The 21,050-nt window shown below is 45.5% G+C and overlaps 1 protein-coding gene and 1 long non-coding RNA gene across 2 annotated transcripts in view; one reads left to right on the forward strand and one right to left on the reverse strand.

The window, feature by feature from the left end:
* LOC123461443 overlaps positions 1–7,779 on the reverse strand; it is a 40,815-nt gene extending 33,036 nt beyond the window's left edge. The window contains exon 1 of the long non-coding RNA XR_006637693.1: positions 7,674–7,779. This is a non-coding gene — a long non-coding RNA (uncharacterized LOC123461443). The remainder of the gene's footprint in view (positions 1–7,673) is intronic.
* The window catches only part of Rfx4 (regulatory factor X4), a 185,243-nt gene extending 164,528 nt beyond the window's left edge, over positions 1–20,715 (forward strand). The window contains exons 16-18 of the mRNA XM_004650240.2: positions 7,570–7,732; positions 10,833–10,971; positions 19,138–20,715. Coding sequence (XP_004650297.1) covers positions 7,570–7,732; positions 10,833–10,971; positions 19,138–19,410 — 575 coding nt within the window. The 3' untranslated portion in view covers positions 19,411–20,715. The remainder of the gene's footprint in view (positions 1–7,569; positions 7,733–10,832; positions 10,972–19,137) is intronic.
* Positions 20,716–21,050: the final 335 nt, after the last annotated feature.

Below are 21,050 nucleotides of genomic sequence, written 5' to 3' on the forward strand. Positions count from 1 at the left end.
CAGTTCTGTCAATCAGATATTGACCATGGAGCTTTAGCGCAATTAACTTGAACAGATGAGATTTTTAGCATCAGTGGCATGCATGCTAGTTCAGATAGTTCAGCTATCTGGAAGCCTGATGCCAGGCAGTGGGACACATGTGGATACAAACAGAGGTAGGTCTACATATATAATCTTCTTTCCTTATCTCAGGCTTGAAGGTTGCAGGAAATGTTTGTGTAGTATTTCAAAAATCAAGCAATGTTGTTTAAATAGAACTTTTTATAATGTCATTTTTTCCCTGAAATCCCAGTTGTCCAACACAGTAATCCCTAGCTATATATGGATAGCTATTGGTCACTTCAGATGTGACCAATGCAACCAAGGAACTGAATTTTTCATTGCACTTCGTTTTAGCAATTTAAGTGTGAAGGGCACCATGTGGCTGGTGGCTGCTGACTGCATAGGGCAGGGCAGGGCAGTCCTAGCCTGTCCACACACTTAAGTGACTTTACTTCTCAGCAAAGTGCAAACAAAGGTTTAGTTTAGCTGAAAACTTGAGCAACATCTGTGTTGGTTCATGGTCCTAGTGGGGAAAATGTTCAAATGACTTAGTCCAAAATCTGAAGACAAAAGTATAGCCAGGCCAGCTGGGAAGCAGTGTCACTCTGCATAGGTCATTAGCAGAATCTTACAACTTCTGGGCTCCGGATATAACTTGGTGATAGAATGCTTGCTTAACATTACAAGGATCTGGATTTAATCCAGCCACACAAACACAAAAAAAGAGGATGTATGACAGGAAGCAATGTATTATAGAGTCTTGCTACTCCAAGTGTGGTTCAGGGACCAAAAACAGTGTCATCTGTCTTTTTTTTTTTTTTGAGGTAGGGTCTCACTCTAGCCCAGGCTGACCAGAAATTCACTATGTAGTCTCAAGCTGGCCTTAAACTCAGAGATCCTCCTACCTCTGCCTCTTACATGCTGGGATGAAAGGCGTGCACAACACACCTGGCAACGTTGTCACGTTAGAGTGACTACGCTCCACTTCCCACCTAGTGAATCTGGATCTGGATCTGAACAGTATCTCCAGAAATTCAGGAGTGGGAAACATGGTTGCTGGGGGGAAAGGCTTTGGTGTTGGAGAGATTTGCATTCAAATTCTATGCTGCACTTAACCTGAGCAAGTCCTCTAACTTCTTTGGTTTCAGTGTTCTCACCTGAAAAAGAGTATATGGCAGCGCTGGGCATGGTGGTATATGCCTGCAAATGCCAGCACTTGGGAGACTAAGGCAGGAGGAAGAAGGGCACATGTTCCACGCTAGTCTAGGCTGCGTAGGGAGGCCGTACCTCACACCAAAAGAAAACAAAACAAAAATAATTCTAGCCCCCTCCAAGGGTTGTTGTGAAGATTAAATAAGTCAATATGTGAAAAGAGACTAGCATGAGGTCTAATTTATGTTGGATGAACATTCACTCATTTATTCAACAAATCATTATTGACTGGCCATTATCTTCCAAATGCCTTTCCTGTCTTGTATTTGAAACCTTCTAAAAAGAAAACAACTTTGAGGAAGAAGAAAGTTTTGCTGCGGATGGTAAGAAAACATTCTCCTATAGCTTTTCAGAAATGTAAGGTAACCACCAACTGTCCCTTTGGGGATCTTTAGAGGTGAAAGGTCCTTTATATAGGAAAGATAAGGGGCTCCCACCATTATCTCCACGCCTTAAAATAAATGAGGCAAGAATGGTGTGGGTTTGGAGGTGACAGGGGAAAATATGGGAATGCGGTACACAAGGACAGGTTGTTATTGTTCTACCAACAAATAGCAAGCGTTGGAGCCTCTTAAAAATTCAGCACAAACGCTTAGCTGTGCAGCTTTCCTCCCATGAGCATCCCTTAAAATGCAGCCATCTTAGCAGCGTCCCACTGGAGGGCCACCCGAGGAGAGAATGCAGGGTTTGGTCCTTCTGCTCCCCAGGCAAAAAGCGCTTCTCACCCAGGCCAGTAGGTGTTAATCTGCTTAAGCCTGCCTGAGTGGATGCGTTAGATTGCTGGCACACGGCCATTTAAGGGTTTTGTTCCTCAGACCGCAGGAGCCCATTTTCCCAAGAGTTCCACTAGCCTTTTGTTTGATAACGTCTATTTCTAGCAGCCTTTTCTCCTCTAACAACAAATTCAATAGAACAAAAATTTACTGCACACCTACTACTTGGCAGACCCTCTGTTGGGGACACAGAGATGAATAAGGAACAGTTGCTGAGCTCCGGGGGCTCAAGCAAAAGTAACTTCTGCTGCATTCTCTCAGGTGATGGCTATTACCATGCCGTCTTCCTACTGCTTGGGAAAAAATTCCTTTGCTTTCTTCGATTGCCCCCTTTAAATATCGCCTGACCTTGCCATACTCCCCTGAGGTCCCACGGGCTTAAAGGGTTAATTACTAGCTTGTTGTGGCTGGCTCATTATTCGCCCAAGCTTCCCCATCCCCCCTGCAATTCCAATTCCAATAGTAAAATCGGTTTAATGTTTTATGAATGTTTTCCCTTTTACAGAGGCAAGGCACATTCATTATATAGAAATATAGATAACACAACAGAAATTTTAAGTACTATTCCAACTCCCCAACCCAGAGATATTCTATTTTAGAGGAAGAGTGTTTTATTTTTCATTGTAAGATTTTGTACAATTTTTTATGTAGTTTAAAACACAGAAGAAGAGAAAGACAGCTAACCTGATCACCCAAGTGTTCCCTTCTGATATTTTTGGGAATTTTTATAAATGATGTAATAGCCTGTTGAAGCCACTGTGTTTTGTGGGGAGACTATGGCACTGATACAAATATCTGAAAAAAGAGGTACTTCTCATTACACTGCTGAGGACAACAGAGAATTTGAAAAACAAGCAAACAAACATGTTTTAGAAGTTGACTGTAATTGGCTGCCTTACTGTTGCTACTCAGACGTGTAACCCTAGCGTGTTCACTTTTAAAAGTTTCAGCCCATGATCAGTAAACCCTGGTGCTTTGGGTCTGTGGTAAAATATCATGGCAGGATGACCTCAGTGCCTGCCTGACACTACCTACACAAGACCATCGTAATAGGAAGAAAAGATCAGGACATCAAAATAAAAGAGAGACTGATTGAGAGGGGGAGGGGATGTGATGGAGAGTGCAGTTTCAAAGGGGAAAGTGGAGGGAGGGAGGGAATTACCATGGAATATTGTTTACAATCATGAAAGTTATCAATAAAAAGTACAAATATGTATATCATGACAGGAGCATGTGCCATGGGGAAACCATTTAACTCTTGGCAAGGAAGCGGGCCAGACCCCCAAAATCCCCTTGGAGGGCAGTGACCTACAAACTTCCCTTTAGGCCTACCTCTTTCAGGCTCCACTACCTCTGAGTAGCACCATCTGGGGATCAAGCCTTGACCACATGGGCCTTTGGGTGACTTAAGATCCACACTATAGCACGCCTTTACTGCCCAGCTACACAGTATCTCATGAACCAAAACTAATTTAAAAAATCAAATCCAAACTATAGCATTTGGTAATAGAATGTGACTCCAAATTCTTGCCTTTGTCCTTGGGATCTGGAATGAGAAATGTCAAAACATCTACTTCAAGTTTCATATTAGAGTTCCTGAGTTCCTAATGAAAAGTGATTGAATATCATTATGAGCCCATCTCATGTCAGGCTCCATGACATGTATTATCTCAGAACAGTCCTGCAAGATAGCTATTATTATCCCTATCTTACACATAATGAAGCAAAGGCCCATTAAGTTTAAGATCTCACAGATACCACATGACAGAAATGGGACCCAGAGCAGAGACTCAGTGGTAAAGAGAGTGGAAGTGTGAGGCAGACCGGGGCTCCTCTGGCTGCCCAGGTACTCCAAGGCTATGTGTGGGCAACAAGGCCTCTGCTGAAGTCAGTGCTGACCCAAGGAGTCGTCAAGGCGGAGCCCATCGTGAGGGTGTTCCTGAGGCTGTCTGAAAACAGCTCCCATGGGACATGATTCCAAGGACAGTGTGCTCACCACTGTACAGCTCCTAACTGGCCATACTTGCTTTTAGCACTGGAGCCACCCGAGGCCGTGAGTAGGAAGAACTGAGATCTTTAGGGAATTCATGTTTCATCTTATTTATACTTGTGGTTTTTCACCTCCAACTTTTTTCCTCCTTTCACTCCCAATTTCATACTGTCTGCTCAAATCTGTATTCCTATAAGCATCCTTAACTTTTTGGATGAATCCATCTGTTGCCACAGATCAGGGTATCTGCTGAACAGGGCATCTACTTAGGGGTGTCTGCAAACATTTTACACAGTGCCTGGCCTACAGTAGGTTGTCAGCAAAAGATATTTCCTTCCCATGCTCTTGGAGTCAATCTCTGTAGCTCCATTTAAAAAGAACATTAGGGGGCTGGAGAGATGGCTTAGCGGTTAAGCGCTTGCCTGTGAAGCCTAAGGACCCCGGTTCGAGGCTCGGTTCCCCAGGTCCCACGTTAGCCAGACGCACAAGGGGCGCACGCGTCTGGAGTTCGTTTGCAGTGGCTGGAAGCCCTGGTGCGCCCATTCTCTCTCTCTCCCTCTATCTGTCTTTCTCTGTGTGTCTGTTGCTCTCAAATAAATAAATAAAAAATGAACAAAAAAATATTTTAAAAAAATAATAATAAATAAATAAATAAAAAGGACATTAGGGCTGGAGAGATGGCTAAGTGACTAGGGCACTTGCCTGTGAAGCCTAAGGACTCAGGTTCAATTCCCCAGTACCCATGTAAGACAGGTGCACAAGGTGGTGCATGCATCTGGGTTTTGTTTTGCAGTGGCTAGAGGCCCTGGCACGCCCATTCTCTCTCCCGCTGTCTGCCTCTCTCTTTCTCTATGTCTCTCAAAACAAAATATGAAATAAAAGGTACATTATTTTTCATTCTAAGATTCTAAAAAGGTTCTCAGCACAAGGCTCTTCCAACAATAAAATGATGTATTTAACATGGAATGGCATTCCTTACCATGCCTCCCTCACATAATTGGCCCTGCACTGATCCCGCATCCCCTCTCCTCCTGCCTCTTCTGGTCCATCCTCCTCTGGGCTACTGACAAAGTCTTGGAGTGTGATGGACAAAGAATTCCTAAAATGCAAACCCTTCCTTTGAAGTTCTCAATGAAATGTAAGATAGGAATGGTCGGGTACAGAAAGTACAAGGTTTCTCCTATTTCACCTTAAAAATAGGCTGTCTTGACACTGTGGTCACTCAGACCTCATCCAAACAGAGCTCCAGAGGATACAGAGGAGGCAACACTGAATCAGATTCCTATCTTGCCCACCGAGGCTCAGGGAACATGGTGGAAGAGGGGGTGGAGAAACTGTAAGAGCCTCAGGTTGGATGGGGATAACCAGAGGCACTGTATCCCTGGGGGAGGGGGCCCACAGAGACTGACTGAGGCCTCTTGGTCCCCACAGTGAACAAATACCAATAACCCCACTGAAAAAGACCCTTAGCAGAATTGTGGCAGGGGTGAGGGGACCTAAGAGTACAACCTTTATATTAAAAACATCAATAAATAATATAAAAAATTTAAAAATAGGCTATCTTCATACAGTAAAGTTCATAATCAAAAAACAACAGGCTGTCTTAACCAACTGTCCAGTTTCCCATGTACCTAAAAGGTGACGTGGAATCTCACTCCCTCTACTTTAAACAAGTTTATTTCTACTATGTTGGCATATTTTGATTTTTTTCAGAAATTAAGTTGTCTGGCCAGGTGTGGTGGCACACACCTTTAATCTCAGCACTTGGGAGGCAGAGGTAGGAGAATTGCCTTGAGTTCAAGGCCACCCTGAGACTCCATAATGAATTCCAGGCCAGCCTGGGCTAGAGTGAGACCCTACCTCAAAAAACAAAACAAAAAGAAATTAAGTTGTCTGATGAGTTTATTATTAACAATTTCTTCAAGTATCTTCTCTTGATAAAAATTTAAACCATTAACATCAAAATAGAAGCAAGTCTAATTGGACAAAAGAAGGAGTTTAATAGACAGATGTCTGGGGAGGCCTTTATGATCATGGCATATCATTTATACTTATAGAAGTTTTCATTAAAAAGCTTTAAAAATTTCTAACCATTAGCCAGGTGTGGTGGTGCATGCCTTCAACCTCAGCACTCAGAAGGCTGAGATAAGAGGATCATCTTGAGCTGAAGGCCAGCCTGGCTACAGAGTGAGTTCCAGAAAGCCTGGACTAGAGAGATACCCTGTCTCAAAAACCAAAAATAAAATAAAACAAATAAAAATGAAAAATAAAAAATTCTAACCATCTAAATCTTTGAGAACTTTTTATTTTGTAGGGTTTTTTTTATTTCTTTCTTTCTCTCCAGCTCTTTGGCACTTTCAAGGTATCCAATAATAAGGAAATAAGTGGAACTAATAATATGTATGGAGTAGGTCACAGTCTAGGCCACTGTTTAGTAATCTTTCAAAAGATTTGGGCAAGCCGGGCGTGGTGGTGCATGCCTTTAATCCCAGCACTCTGGAAGCAGAGGTAGGAGGATTGTCATGAGTTTGAGGCCACCCTGAGATTACAGAGTGAATTCCAGGTCATACTGGGCTAGAGTCAGACCCTCCCCTGAAAAATAACAAAAAAAAAAAAAAAAAAAAAAAAAAAAACCTCCAAAAACCAAAAGAAAGACCTGGGAAGGCAGAGTCCAGCAATTATGTATTGCTTGAAGCAATGTGTTGGCTCCTTAACACCTGTTGAGTTGAGAGTTAAAAAGTTAATTTTCAATGCTGGCCTGGGCTAAACTCTCCCAAGCTTCCCTTTTTTCTTCCTTTCTTTTTCTTTTACTTTTTCAAAAGTATCTTTTTATTTATTTGCAAGCAGAGAGAGGGGGAATGGGGGTGACAGGGCCTCAAACTGCTGCGAACAAACTGCAGATCTATGCGCCACTTTGTGCATCTGGCTTTACATGGGTAGTGGGGAATCAAACTCTGGTTATTAGGTTTTGCAGGCAATCTCTCCAGACCCCCATCCTTTTTGTTCCTGTAAGGAATTTTCTCTGGGTGTCTTCTGGCCATCAGACTCTTTGCTAAGCACTGGGGACAGTGGTGGAGAAATGAGCAAGGACCTATCCTCCTGGCTCCTGCAGTCTGACAGGTGAACAGACGTTCGTCCATCCAGCCACGTTCCCCACTGGATGTGGAATTACAGGGTGCTGTGTCACCACGAAATCCCACAGCACACTGAAGCAGCTCGCCTACCTGGGGTTGGGAGACAGCCTGACTAAATTTAGGATCTGAGGAACCAGTGGAAGAGTGAGGGCTCTGGGCACTAGGCAGGAGAAGCCATTATGTACAAAGGTCCTGTGGTGCTTGGAATTGTGGTACTCTGGAGGAACTGAAACCCTCGATGGCCGGAGCCGACGGAACAAAGGCAGGGAGTATAGGGGCAATGTCCGGTGAGGTCTGCAGGGCCAGAGACCTCCCTTGGAAACATTCTGGCCTTCGACTCAAGAACAAAGGGAAGCTACTCAAATGTTGCAAGGCAAAGCTGTGTCAGTGACCGGGGCATGTCCGTTTGCCTCTGCAGGAGCAATGCAGTCCTACACGTGGTCCCTCACATACACAGTGACAACGGCTGCCGGGTCCCCCGCGGAGAACTCCCAACAGTTGCCCTGCATGAGGAGCACTCACATGCCTTCCTCCTCCGTCACGCACAGGATACCGGTGTACTCCCACAGAGAGGAGCACGGGTAGGTAGGGTCTGCTGGATCGCTGCCTCCCTCTATGCATGGCCAAGGGTGGGGTTCCCGGGACAGCTGGACCTCAAAGGACAAGGCAGAGGGCTGTCCTCCGCTGACTCCACATGGTTCGCTTGGCACTGCACCTTCCAGAGCTGTCTCGTATAATCTCCACAGCCAGTGGAGAGGGAGGGCGGAGGGAGGAACCTTGACTGGTGAACTTCAGTCCCTCATTAGCAAACAGTGGGGCCGGACCAAACGTGTCTCACCCAAAGCCCGTGCTCTTGCCTCATCACCCCATCCAGCAGTTCCCCTGTGTGGCCTTCTGCCCATTTTGCATCCTTAGGCATCAGGTGGGTGGGTTCCTAGACTTTTCTTTTTTTTTTTTTTAATTTTTTTTTTTGTTTATTTATTTGAGAGCAACAGAGAGAAGGAGGCAGAGAGACAGAGAATGGGCGTGCCAGAGCTTCCAGCCTCTGTAAACAAACTCCAGATGCGTGTGCCCCCTTGTGCATCTGGCTAACGTGGGTCCTGGGAAATTGAGCCTCAAACCGGGGTCCTTAGGCTTCTCAGGCAAGCGCTTAACCGCTAAGCCATCTCTCCAGCCCTCCCTAGACTTTTCTGACTCCACTTAAGAGTGGGCTTCCCCACCTGTGGCATGGAAGGCAACAGGGAGTTACTGCAGATTCCAGGGGATTCTGTAGCCTGGATCAGTACATCATTTGCTTTGCCCTTAACATTTGCAAATCTGAGCAATGTGCTGTGATGAATAACTTTCAAATCCATTCAGAAGCGTTACCTGAATCTCAGTAGTTTTTGCCACCATGCCTTGTCTATCAAAAGAAAGACACTGACCTCACTCCATCCGCGGAGCAGTGAGTTGAAAAGCACTCTCCCTCACTTTCTTGGGTGAGTATGTGTGCACGTGCGACAGCCAGTGGTCTGTGCAGGGTCATCTTTAAGAACACTGTCTTACCTCATTGGCCTGTAACTCACCCATTAGGCCAGACTAGCCAGCTAGTGAGGCCCAGAAGTCCTCCTCTCTCTCTCCACTTTCCCAGCACTGAGATGACAAGTGTGCACCACCTGGCATTTCACCTGGGTTCCGAGAGTCAAATTGAGGTGCTCATGGAAGCACAGTGAGCACTTTACCCACTGAACTCTCCTTGGTCCTGATAAACACTCGACATTAAGATTGGGGCAGAGACTCTCACCCGCAGCCGCTTGCAGGCCAACTGCCTTGCAGACCAGCTGTGTGTTTGAGGTAGTGGTGCGGGGCTTTTCAGGTGGTTCCCACCAGGTTGGCTTAGCACAAGGCAAAAGGTGGAGACTTGAGCTGGAAAGATAGCTTAGCAGTTAAGGCACTTGCCTGCAAAACCAAAAGGACCCAGGTTCGATTCCCAAGGACCCATGTAAGCCAGATACACAAAGTGGCACATGTGTCTAGAGTTCACTTGCAGAGGCTAGAGGCCCTGGTGCTCCCATTCTCTCTCTCCCTCTTTTTCTCTCTCTCTCAAAACAATAAAATGTGGAGACTTGAAGATGTGCACAGACCTACAGGTGGGTGTGTGCTGCGCTCATAGTTCAGGTCCCCTCAGCTGTCTGCAGGGCATTCATTAATTCCAGGGGTCCCACAAAGTATTATTTTTGCTTTCAGAATGCACTGAAGAGAATTGTGTTCCAGAGGGTTTTTAAATGATTTTCGGACTATTATAGTTAGCAAAAAGTTTAATATGTTAATGTACATAAGACCTGATTTCACATCAATAGTAAAAAGGGCCTTTTGAGAAGGGGGCATGAATTTCTCTGAAAAGCCATTGCATAAATTTGTTTCCAAGGCTTCCAACATGATGATGCTGTTTCCTCATATGACCACTATCCCAATATCATTCGGCTAACCACTAGTTGCCATTTCCACACATTCATCGATCACAAGATTCATGAAAGGATCAAATCCCTGCAGTAGTCCTCAGACATGACTGCCACCATTTCTTTTTAGTGATAAAATCTTGTCAATAAATTTCTTCAGCCCAGGAGGGTGGGCCTTGCTCATGGTGCCTTATCAGCGGGCTCTATGATCCTTACAACCTAAAGACTAATTTTTTTTAATTTTAACTTTTTTTTTTTTAAGAGATCACTTTTTTTTTTTTAATTTTTATTTATTTGAGAGCGACAGACACAGAGAGAAAGACAGATAGAGGGAGAGAGAGAGAATGGGCGCGCCAGGGCTTCCAGCCTCTGCAAACGAACTCCAGACACGTGTGCCCCCTTATGCATCTGGCTAAGGTGGGACCTGGGGAACCGAGCCTTGAACCGGGGTCCTTAGGCTTCACAGGCAAGCGCTCAACAGCTAAGCCATCTCTCCAGCCCTAATTTTAACTTTTTTATGGGATTGAACCTATCAGCGTTTTTCTTAATCTGCAGATTCAGAAAGGAAGGCAGAATCAGGAGACATGTGGCCACAGGTTGCCATCTTTACCAGGAAGGTGTTAAGAAGAGCAGTCTGTGTGCATGTAGGCCCCTCTGTGGTACAGTGTCTTGACGGACATGATCCCTAGGGTAACCCTAAGCAGCATTTCTGCAGCCATAAGAAACTGGGCTGTGAGTAGGTCCAGGTCACCCAGTCAGAAAGTGGCTCCAAACCAGGGTCTCTGATGCCTGGTCAACCTGGCCAGGGCCTTTCCCCCAGGCCAGGACTTGTAGAAAATGTCCATCCTTCCCATGGTGGTCCAGCAGAGCTCTGAGGAATGAGGGCACATAAACAACTTCTTCTCTTTTTTTTCCTTTTTGACTTCAGGATGTATCGGGGCTGTTTGGCGCAATGGGAGAAGGTGGTTTCCATCATGCCATGTTTTGCTCAGGGTCAGATTCTATTCCCCTAAGTGTGTGCTCATCACGAGTGCTGAGGGAGAAAGAAAGTCAACCTGGGGTTTCCAGCCTACCACAACAAGGCCACAGGGATGATGCGAATCAAGGAAAAGAAATACAGGAGGAGGGGACAAAAAAGGGAAAAAATAGAAAAAAAATAGATTGGGTTGATTTTTTAAAGGTGTCAAACTGACTTTTCTCCCGGTTATGACTCACACTCTTCAATGTGCTTGCTGCATTTTAGGTACACGGGAAGCTATAACTATGGGAGCTATGGCAACCAGCATCCTCACCCAATGCAGAGCCAGTATTCAGCCCTCCCCCATGACACGGCCATTTCTGGGCCGCTCCATTACTCCCCTTACCACAGGAGTTCTGCACAGGTGAGTGGGGGGGGGGTCTTGCTGGTTTGGGCTGCATGGTACTCAGTCCAGTCAAGTGTGTCCCGTAAAACCCTCCATAGACTGTGTGTATGTGGCCTCTGTGTCCCCAAGGACAGCACAAACTTTTCATCAACAATTTTCTGTCCCCCCCCCCCCCCAGTGACTGGCCCCTGTGGATGCTCAGCCAGCAAATCACATGCTACATTCCCTTAGGCATCTGAGAGTTGCTTAATAATTCTCTTTAGTTCTCCCTTCTCTCTGACCTCTCTGACATCAGGATCACATCAGCTGGGCTTCTGTTTGGCCTTTTCTGGGCAGCCATCCTCACCCTGGGCCTTGAGTCTCCTTTCCATCATGAACTCATGGTGTTCTGCCAAGATCTCAACACCATGCTAGCTGATCTCCTAGGTCAGTTTCTTTTCAGTCTGGCCCACATGGAATCTTAACCAGGAGAATCCTGAAATGGACCCTCTTTCCATCATTCTAATCTCACTACCTAACAAACTGGGCCCTGTGCAGCCTGAGGTGCTGGGACACTGAGGTGGCACCTGGCTGACCAGTGGGAGGCATTCCACTTGGTTTAGATACTTTCCTGTATGTTGGCCCCAAACATAGCTGATCATCCATTCAACTCTACAGTCTAAGAAGTCTACAACTGGCTGTCCTGGCCTCAGCTCAGGCCTTCCCTGTTGCTAATCTGGGTGAGACAGAGCTTTCTTGGTGGTCTCTTCTCTGGGGTTTGCCCTTCTCTACAGCTGGAGTGTCTTTCAGAGAAAGCCCAATGACCATGGCATTCTCTCTTGGGCATCCCAATGCTTTCAGGGTCCACTTCAATTCTTTGGCATGTTTCTTAATGTTTGTTTCTTTTCTGGCCTACCTACCACTCCCACCCCTTGTCCTGGCCATGCCAGCCTGTGTGCGGTTGCCCTGCATGCACGGACCTCCCCATGTCTTTGCAGCCATTGTTCTCTCTGGCTGGGAGTCTTTTCCGCTTATCAACCAGGGCGGCATCTTACAGCCTTTGTGGCATTTCCTGACAGCGTCCCTTCCTTCCTCCAGGACCTTACTTAGTGCCACTATGGGCTTGCCCTCTCAGTCACACTTTTCACAGCCTGTTAAGTAGTGACTTTCCTGTGTAATGCTGCAGGAGCCCTCAAGCTCCTTGCAGGTAAAGATTAAGTCTAGATCCTCAGATAACAGGCAGGGCACCCCACCCAAAGGGAACAGCTTACTTTTCCCAAGCACTTGCTACATGCCAGGCTCCATGCTGAACACTTTCTATAACTTCTGTCTAACTCTTGCAGAAGAGGAAGTGAGACTCAGGGTAATCTGTCCAGGGATTAGAACCCAAGCAGCATGGCTCCCACCCAGTCTCACAAGCACCACCCTCTCACTGTGTTTAATGGGCAGATGACTGTATGAAAGGAACCAAAAGCATAACCAATGGCATGGGTAAATGTGGGTGAACAGAGTATGCTCATTCTATTCGATAGGTGTGGAAAGCCACGGGTGAGTTTTAAGCCAGAGGAAACAAAATTAGAGATATCCTTAAGAAAGAGAGCTCTCCATAGAGCTCTTGGGCCCTCAATAGAATGAGCCAGAAAGAGGACTGATGGGGGCAGATGGCTCTATTCCAGGAGCCTAGAGGTGTGATAGCAGGATAGATGCCAGGATGGTGGCCACATTGCATCAGCTGTAAGCACACAGACTTGCCTCAGAGGGAAGCACTGAGGAGAATGTACCCACAACACACAGGCACTAACGGCAAACAGGCCGTCTGTTTTGAGTTCCACATTGTACCAAGGGGAGCTCTGGTTTAATCCCTAGACAAGCCAAGAAGTTGATGCCACTAAATCATCACCTGGGGCATTCATTACAAGTCTCTGACTGCGTCACACAGATGCCAGCTCCTTTGGTGTAGTCTCTCCTGGGAGTACAGTCTGTGCTCTTCAGTGGGATGCCCTGAATAACTTAGAATTGCTACTCAGGTTATGCTCAGCACACTCTATGCAGCTCATTCATGCATTCAGTCATCCCTCAAGTGGATACTGAGTGCCCACTGTGTGCAAGCACTGTTCCAGCTTCCCCAGATAAAGTAGCGAGGAGGCAGAAGTGTTCTGCTGTGAATAGACAACATCACTAATGCACAGTTCTCAGCATTATCTCCCCTCCTTTCTTGTGTCTTCATCCCTTGACCCCAGGAAATTTCAGGAGCTGTTTCTGAGGGATGATACTCTTAAAGTCATTGCTGTAAAAAGACCCCAAGTTCTTCTCAAGGCCCATGTAGACTCTGGTGATCAAAGATAGGTCTGCAGCATCCACTCTGGAAGCCACAGTAGTCCCCAACTTGAACACCATCATTCAATAGCTGGTCTTAATAGAAAAGCTCAAGGACTATATCTAAAATAGTATGAAAGGCCCCAGGGACCTGAGCCACCCTGTCCACCCATCATGCCTTGTGACCCTCTGGCCCCTGATACCCTCCTATCTTTAACACAGAGCCACATACACATGAGTTAGTTCTCCATCTGTCAAGTAAGGCAGGTAGAGGTAGAAGTTAATTACATCTCTATCCAAGTTGATGAACAAGATCAGTGTTGAAAATGTCCCATTCCTAGTGAAGGTCTTATCTACAAAGCCTCCTTTGCTTTTAATTTTCATTAACATTTATACAAGGAGCACTGTTATAGGCACCTTGAAATTAATGGGTTCACTCAATTTCAATAATAACCTCAGGAAGACTGCATTTTTCTCCCATTCTTAAAGACAAGGCTGCAGCTTCAGAAAGCAGTGTGGAAGGAGTCAGCATCATAGTGCATGGTTTGGGCAAATGTGCACATCATGCATCAAGTGGCAAAGCAGATGCATGTGCAAATTCTCCAACTCTCACTCAAGACCCAAGGCAGTGGTACTTAGGCCACTGTGTTTGATGTTGGGGTGGGGTGGGGTGGGTAGAAGGCAACCCAAGAGGTCAGCACTAGTATTCTCAGTAACTTTGAAATTAACAAAGAGAAGCAGCACATTTCCATGACACCTTGTTTCTTTCCTTTCTCAGTTCTTTGGTGTGAGGTTGAGCTTTTGAGGAAAAAAATCACTGCAAGGCTCATTAGTTTTACCTTTCTGTGACAGAGGTCAAGCTGCCTCAATTCTGATTAAATAAATCTCAGACTTTATTATAGCAGACTCATGCTCATAGGGGTAGGGGAAGAGTGTCCATCTGAATTGATGAAAAATCAATTATACAATGTCATTAAAGAAATGCACTTGGTACCCAGCAAGTCACTTCTGCAAATAAATACCTGTTAGGTTGGCGTGAAAGAACTAATGCATACATCTATGGACTGCAGCAATCATATGCATCCCAGCATTTACAGGCTCCCTCATTTTTTAACATAGAATATGTTATATCCACATGTAGGTATCACTCATTTGCATAACATGTTTGCTAATGGTTAATACAAAGTAAACCCCCAGCCTATCTTGAATTCCCATAACTTATAAATTAGTAGGTAAATATTTCTGAGTCTCATTCAGTACATGACCATAGAGCCCTTAACTCTGTTACGAGCCATGAATGTGACCTGGAGTCCTAGTATTCAAGTGTCTTGTGATCAACCAGTAGCCCTATGGCTAGACTCCACTTAGAATGGACTGGAAAGAAGTTGCTTATTTCTCAAGAATGTCCACTTGCAACATCACTAGCTGCCTGGCCCAAATCAGCCCTGGGACAATGGTGCTACAAAGTTTGCTTAGGACACTCCACTTTGGAATAGCATCTTGGGACTGGTATAGAGAAATGAAGGGGAAAAAAAATCAGTCAACCATAATATTGCAAAAGTCTTCAAGTGCATAGCCAGCCTTCCTGGGTTCAAATCCCAGCTATGCCTCTGATAGATTCTTTGCCTCAATTTCTTCATCTGAAAAATGGGGATCATTGTAGCACCTATTTTATAGGGTTGCTGTGTGAGGATCAAGGGAGTTAATAAAGGTTGGAACAGGGCCTGGCTCCTGGACAGAACATTACTTGCATTTATAACTATCCTTTGTCACAAAGTTATAACATTGCTATATTTTATTTAATTGTTATTATCTGTCTCCCTCATTGTAGTAGTTCTTCACATGCAAAAGCCAGGCCGTCTTTTCTCCTAATCACACTTTTAGCACCCAGAATAGAGGTTGGCCCTTAGTGACTGCTCAGGAAGTACTTGTTAATGAAATGAATGAATGAATAAATGAATGGATCCCTGTTCTGGTACTAAGTTACTGTGTAACCTCAAGCAGGAAATTTCCCTTGTTTCGCCTTCACCTATAAAATAGGAGATAGGAACAGATGGTTAGTCATTAATGGACTACAATCCTATGCTTTCAGGAAAGAAGAACATTAATAGTAGTTAACGCATGTCGAAAATGTACTACAAGGAAGCCTGTTTTACACATAGTCATTCAATTAATCTTGACGCTCAGCAGATGTAGACTGACTGAAAAAAATAGTTTTGGGGAGCCATGTTCCATTCCAGAAGCCAAGATGAAATCTGCTGGGGTAGCCCCTAGATGGCCTTGGGAGCAGAGAGAGCTGCCTTTCATAGGAAAACAGTTTGTGCTCCTGACTCAGCCACCTTTCACCCCTTGCTCAAGTAGCAGCCCACTTGGTGAGGGGCAGGGATAAAGGGCCCATTCTTCTCTTTCCAAGTGTAGGAAAGTCAGCCCCTGGAGTGGGGCGTCGTTTCCCAAAATAGACTTCCTGATACAGTTCCAAAGAGGCTAAGAGTCAATCACAGCCAAGATGGACTTACGCCATAGCCACTGGATGGCAACTTTGACCACATTCACACTCATGCACACATGCACATGTGCACACACACATCTACAGCACCCTTCAAGCACTTCTTCCTAGGGGTGGTAACTGGTGCTTTAGCTCCATTTGTAAAATCAGTAGCAACGGCTTGTGATTTGACCCAGAGAATGGTAACTTCCTTTCATAGACCCTCAACAAAAAGTGCCTTTATTCCAGGCTGAGCTCTCGGGACCCCAAGGTTTGTACCCAGCATGCTTAAGGACCTTGAATGAGGCCAGATGTAAGTGTGAAAGGTGAGGCGGATGCCATGGGACAGGGTCTGCCACTTCTAGCAGACCACATAGAAGCTTCATTGGTCACATTAATCGCCAGGCCAAGGCAGCAGGCATTTTAACCATCTTGCTTTTCAATGGTCTCTTACACTTGGGGGGAAAACGAGTCACTGACTCATTTGCAATTAGCTGACCTAACGGGACAAAATTTTCCATGCTGGTAACAGAATTGTATTGTCATACTGAAGATATTTTGAGCCAGTCTAATTTCCAGGCAATTGCTCTTTTGAGTCTATGACACAAACTCTGTGCACAGCTGTGTAGAGGGTCCTTGGACAAGGCACAAAACCCACACACTTTTGAGTTTTCATGGGGGAGAGCGCCAAGTCCATACTGTGACATTTTACCTACCTAAGCCAGGGTCAGGGAGAATGTGATCTGGAGCAGCAGGCTGCAATGGCTTGGTCAGCATTCCAGATCATGGCTGTGTGTGGGAGGAGGGAGTTTGATGAAGGAAGAAGAGAGAGGGATGAAAGTTTTGTGGGCTGACTTCCCCCTACCACCACCAAAAACAAACAACAGCAACAACAAAAACAAAACAAAACAGTGGTTTAGGCGAGGCAGGTCAGCTAAGTTTAGGCCATTCAGATTGATGTGAGGAAACTGTGCCATGCTGGGACTGGGTTTCTGTGCCAACTTCTCCCCCAGCTTCCTCTGTGACACTGGGCATAGGTCCTAGTTTTCTAATTCCCATAATATGGAACTGGATTACATGATCCCGAAAGTTCTTTGTAGTGGTGATGTCCCAACGTCCATTCACCAAGTATCATTTAGCACCTGCTAGGTGCTGGGTACCATGCTAGATGTTGCAAACGCAGAATGAACAAGACAAAGCCCCACTGAGAGCATATGGATATAAGCCAGTAAAAGGAAACATCTGGTGCTGGAGAGATGGTTCAGCCAATAAGGTGCTTGCCTGCGAAGCCTAAGGACCTGGGTTCAAGATTCCCCAGTACCCATGTGAAGCCAGATATGTACAAGGTGGTGCATACATCTGGTATTCGTTTGCAGTGGCTAGGGGCTCTTCTGGTGTACTCAAGAGTCTCTCTTTCTCATAAATAAAATAACATATTTGAAAGAGTTTTGAAAGAGCAACAGGATAGAGAGGTAGAGTATTTGGCTTCTTGAGACAGGATATACAAAAAAGCCTCTCTAAGGAGGCGCTATTTGAGCAGAAATCTGAAGAGAAGTAAATGGCAGATGTGGTGAGAGCTAAGTAAAGGGTGGTCAAGAAGTCTTCTAGGAGGAGGGAACACATAGGACCGACCACCTCACTGTGCCACAAGACTAGGAGAGGGCCTCTGAGCCCCCAAGAGCCCCGTAAGATTGAGGTGACATGCTCCCAGGTTATCTTACTTAGGAAAATGCTGGCAGGGGGAAGGAACAGCTTTGAAAACGAAAGACTGTTTTGTAATAGTTGATGTTTCTTAATGTGATTTGATTAGCACACATAGGATCCTGATTCTTCTTTGACAGAATCTCCCTCACAGACCCGAGGACCCGAGGACCTGCCATTACAACACGCAGTATCCTGTGGGTCCGCACACCACACAGCACATGGGCCTACGCCAGTGCTGCTGATCTGATTTGGGATTATGAAAGCCTTGGCGTGCTGTCCACGGTCTCCTTGGCAACAGCCCTTGGTCTTTTTCTCTTGAGTTCCCAGACGCCACCTACGCCCCTCTCCCTCTTTCTAACTGTTCTTTTGACTGTGAAGTGGCTGTACTTCACTTTGTGAGGCATGCCATCTTACCTGGGGGAAAGCTCTCACCACTCTAATTTGGGTCCCTCCTTCTTGAACTCAGGAAGGCTGATTCTCTCCACAAACTTTAGGCCTATGAGCCGCCGTTCCCTGCTTCCCCCGGGCTCTAGCTCCTAGAGGCAGAGTGGTTTCCTTGTCCACGGAGACTCCAGGGAGCAGCCATTGCTCTCATAAGCGCTTCCCTTGCTGTCTAGCCTTCAGCCTGTCTGTCTCCCTCACAGGAGGCAGCCTCCCACCTAATCCCTTGGGGTTCCACTCTCCAGCTGTCAGGAAGACAGATGGGGAGCAGAAGAAGTCACACTCTCCTCCTCGATGCCCTTGCCATCCTTCCCCATTGGCTCCTGTCCTTGTTGGGGTGGTCCTCAGCACAGCAAGGACATCTCTGTGCAGACTGCCCCGCACAGGGGAGGTCTCCAGGGGAGCCTATAGTTCCATCCCTTCCTCCCTTCGCATCATTCTAGAAAGGGCTTATTTGCATAGCTGTCTTGGTAACCGTGAAGAATGTAAAAGAAGCACTTGAGAGGCCCTTCCCTCATGCCTAATCCTTTCTAGAGCGGCTTCCTCACTTCTTGTCGCTGCCAACACCTGCCCGAAGGCGTCCTTCCCCTTGCCTCCCCCCTTGGCGCCTCTTGATTCCTTCCTCCATATTCACATGGAGCCTAGGCATTTAGAATTTCCTACTTGCATATCTGCCAGGGCTCCAGAGAATGTGAACCAAAAGGAAAGATGTTCTCTAAATGATAGGCACTAATAATAACCTCTGAAGCTGTTGACTTGCTTTCTCTTCAAAAGCCTGCTTTTAGCCTGCAGTTCATAATTGAATTCAACTGCAAAACGCTATTTTTAACGTCGTTGTGTTTTACTTGGCAATGCTGTTCTTTTGGGCTGATGGAATAGGACCGACCATATCTCCATAGCTAATGATAACACTCACACCCATCCAGCCGCACATTCATACTTATGTGAACACACTGTTACTAGCATACATGTGTGTGAGCGGGCACGCGCGCGCGCGCGCGCACACACACACACACACACACACACACACACACACACACACACAGAGCCAGACACCGGCTGTACAATCTGTTGTCTTTCTCCCATTGCTTGCTTCCTCAGATCAGGGTCCAATCTTGCAGAGAAATTCACTTAGTCCTTGCCATCAACTCCCAGGAGTAGTATCTTGAGAAATTTAAGTTAAACTGTGAACATGACCGATTTGTGTGTTTGAAATTTCAAGCTAACTTAACTTTTGGGATTTCTTTCCCCTCCACAAGTACCCTTTTAATAGCCCCACTTCCCGGATGGAGCCTTGTTTGATGAGTAGCAGTCCCAGGCTGCACCCCACCCCAGTCACTCCTCGATGGCCAGAGGTGCCCACAGCCAACACGTGCTACACAAGCCCGTCTGTGCATTCCACGAGGTATGGAGACTCTAGTGACATGTACACACCCCTGACCACGCGCAGGAATTCTGAGTACGAGCACGTGCAACACTTTCCTGGCTTTGCGTACATCAACGGAGAGGCCTCCACGGGATGGGCTAAGTGACTGCTACCATAGGAATCCATATTTAATATTAAGAATTAATAATAATAATAATAATAATAAACCCAATACCTACCCTCCAGAAGACTTTATCTCTATACATCATAACTCGTGGGCTGTTCCTAAGCATCCATTTTCCTAATGAATGGAAGGATGTTCCATACGGGATGAATAGACTTTAGTTCAGAAACAAGACTTACTAAAAGTCAGTGGGATTGGGTTCCTGTAGCCAACCAGGCTTGATGTTTCTATAGAGTACTATCTTGGGCAGGCCAGTCTGTGCCTTTTCCCTCTGTTCCATGGCTTGGCGTTGTGCTGACAACCATTCCCTATAGGCTACTTATTTTGTTGTTGTTATTGACAAAAGCTCTTTAGTCTTGAAGGATGTATACCGGAGCCAGAATGTGGTTTATGTTCTTGGATGGGCACATAATTTACCAAGAGCATTGCCCTTACCACTTGCCTGCCGCCTCACTGTACACTGAGCAGCCCTCAGACATGCTCTTGGCCTCCCTTCTTCCCAATGGTGTCACCACTGCTTCCTGGATATGCTAGGTGACCTGTTAGACTCACATCTGCCACAATACCTGAATTATCCTGGAATGTGAAGCACTGTTTTGTGGGAAGAAAGAGGCCTGCTCTATCTATATTGCCTTAAGTTGACTGGGGTCTCTAAGGGACCTGTTCTATACAAGGAGTTGTCCTAAGTTTGCACAATGGCTAGCATCAGCAAAAGGCAGGAGAGGGGTTCTTTTTTAAGTTCTGTGAAAAAATGAATTTATGGCACTGAGTATATACTCACTCTGCTGTGTTAACTTTGTGAAGCTGATGGACCAAACTTTAATTTCCCAAGCACCAAGTGTGAAAACAACTTTCCTGGTTCCTTCATAAGACTATAATAATTTCCGACACTTTGCTAGAAAAAAAAAAGTTTCAAAGCTGTGCCTTTGAGCCTATACTATACTGTGTATGTGTGGAAATAAAAATGTATTGTACTTTTGGGAAATTTTTTTGTAGGTATTTTTCTGTCAGTTTTGTAGCTATTTGTGAGGTTTGTTAGAGATTAACATAGGTTTTCTTTCTGTATTATAAGATGCACCAAGCAATTATGGTGGACCTATTACCCTATGGGTAAGAAATAAATGGAAATATGACATCGGATGTTTTAGCAATTGTTGTGTAAATAAAATGTTCGATCACACCACTCAGTGTGATAATCATGTCTACAGCTAAAATGGAAATAGTTTTATCTGTACAGTTGTGCAAGATATGAATGGTTTCACACTCAAATAAAAAGTATTGAAATGACCTGCTCCTTTTCATTTTGCATTTGATATGATGTGTGTGTGCATTTGCATATGTGTGCATGTGTGTGTGTGATATAAATGCCATTCTTAAACACTTAGCATATAAAGGGTATAAGTTGTCAAAAGAAAACTGAAAGATCTTGCTGGGTATGACAGTGCCTGCCCAAAACTCTAGGACTCAGAAGGCTGAAACAAGAGGATGGTGGATGCTGTCTTTAAAAACGACCACCACCACCAACAAAAACCTTGTCTGGCTGCATCACTATGCTTACTCGGTTTCCCACCAACTTGTCATATAGTAACCATAAAACTTGGGTGGGCCACACATCTTGCCCT

The sequence above is a fragment of the Jaculus jaculus genome, chromosome 6 (assembly GCF_020740685.1).
Source record: "Jaculus jaculus isolate mJacJac1 chromosome 6, mJacJac1.mat.Y.cur, whole genome shotgun sequence".
Taxonomy (NCBI): domain Eukaryota; kingdom Metazoa; phylum Chordata; class Mammalia; order Rodentia; family Dipodidae; genus Jaculus; species Jaculus jaculus.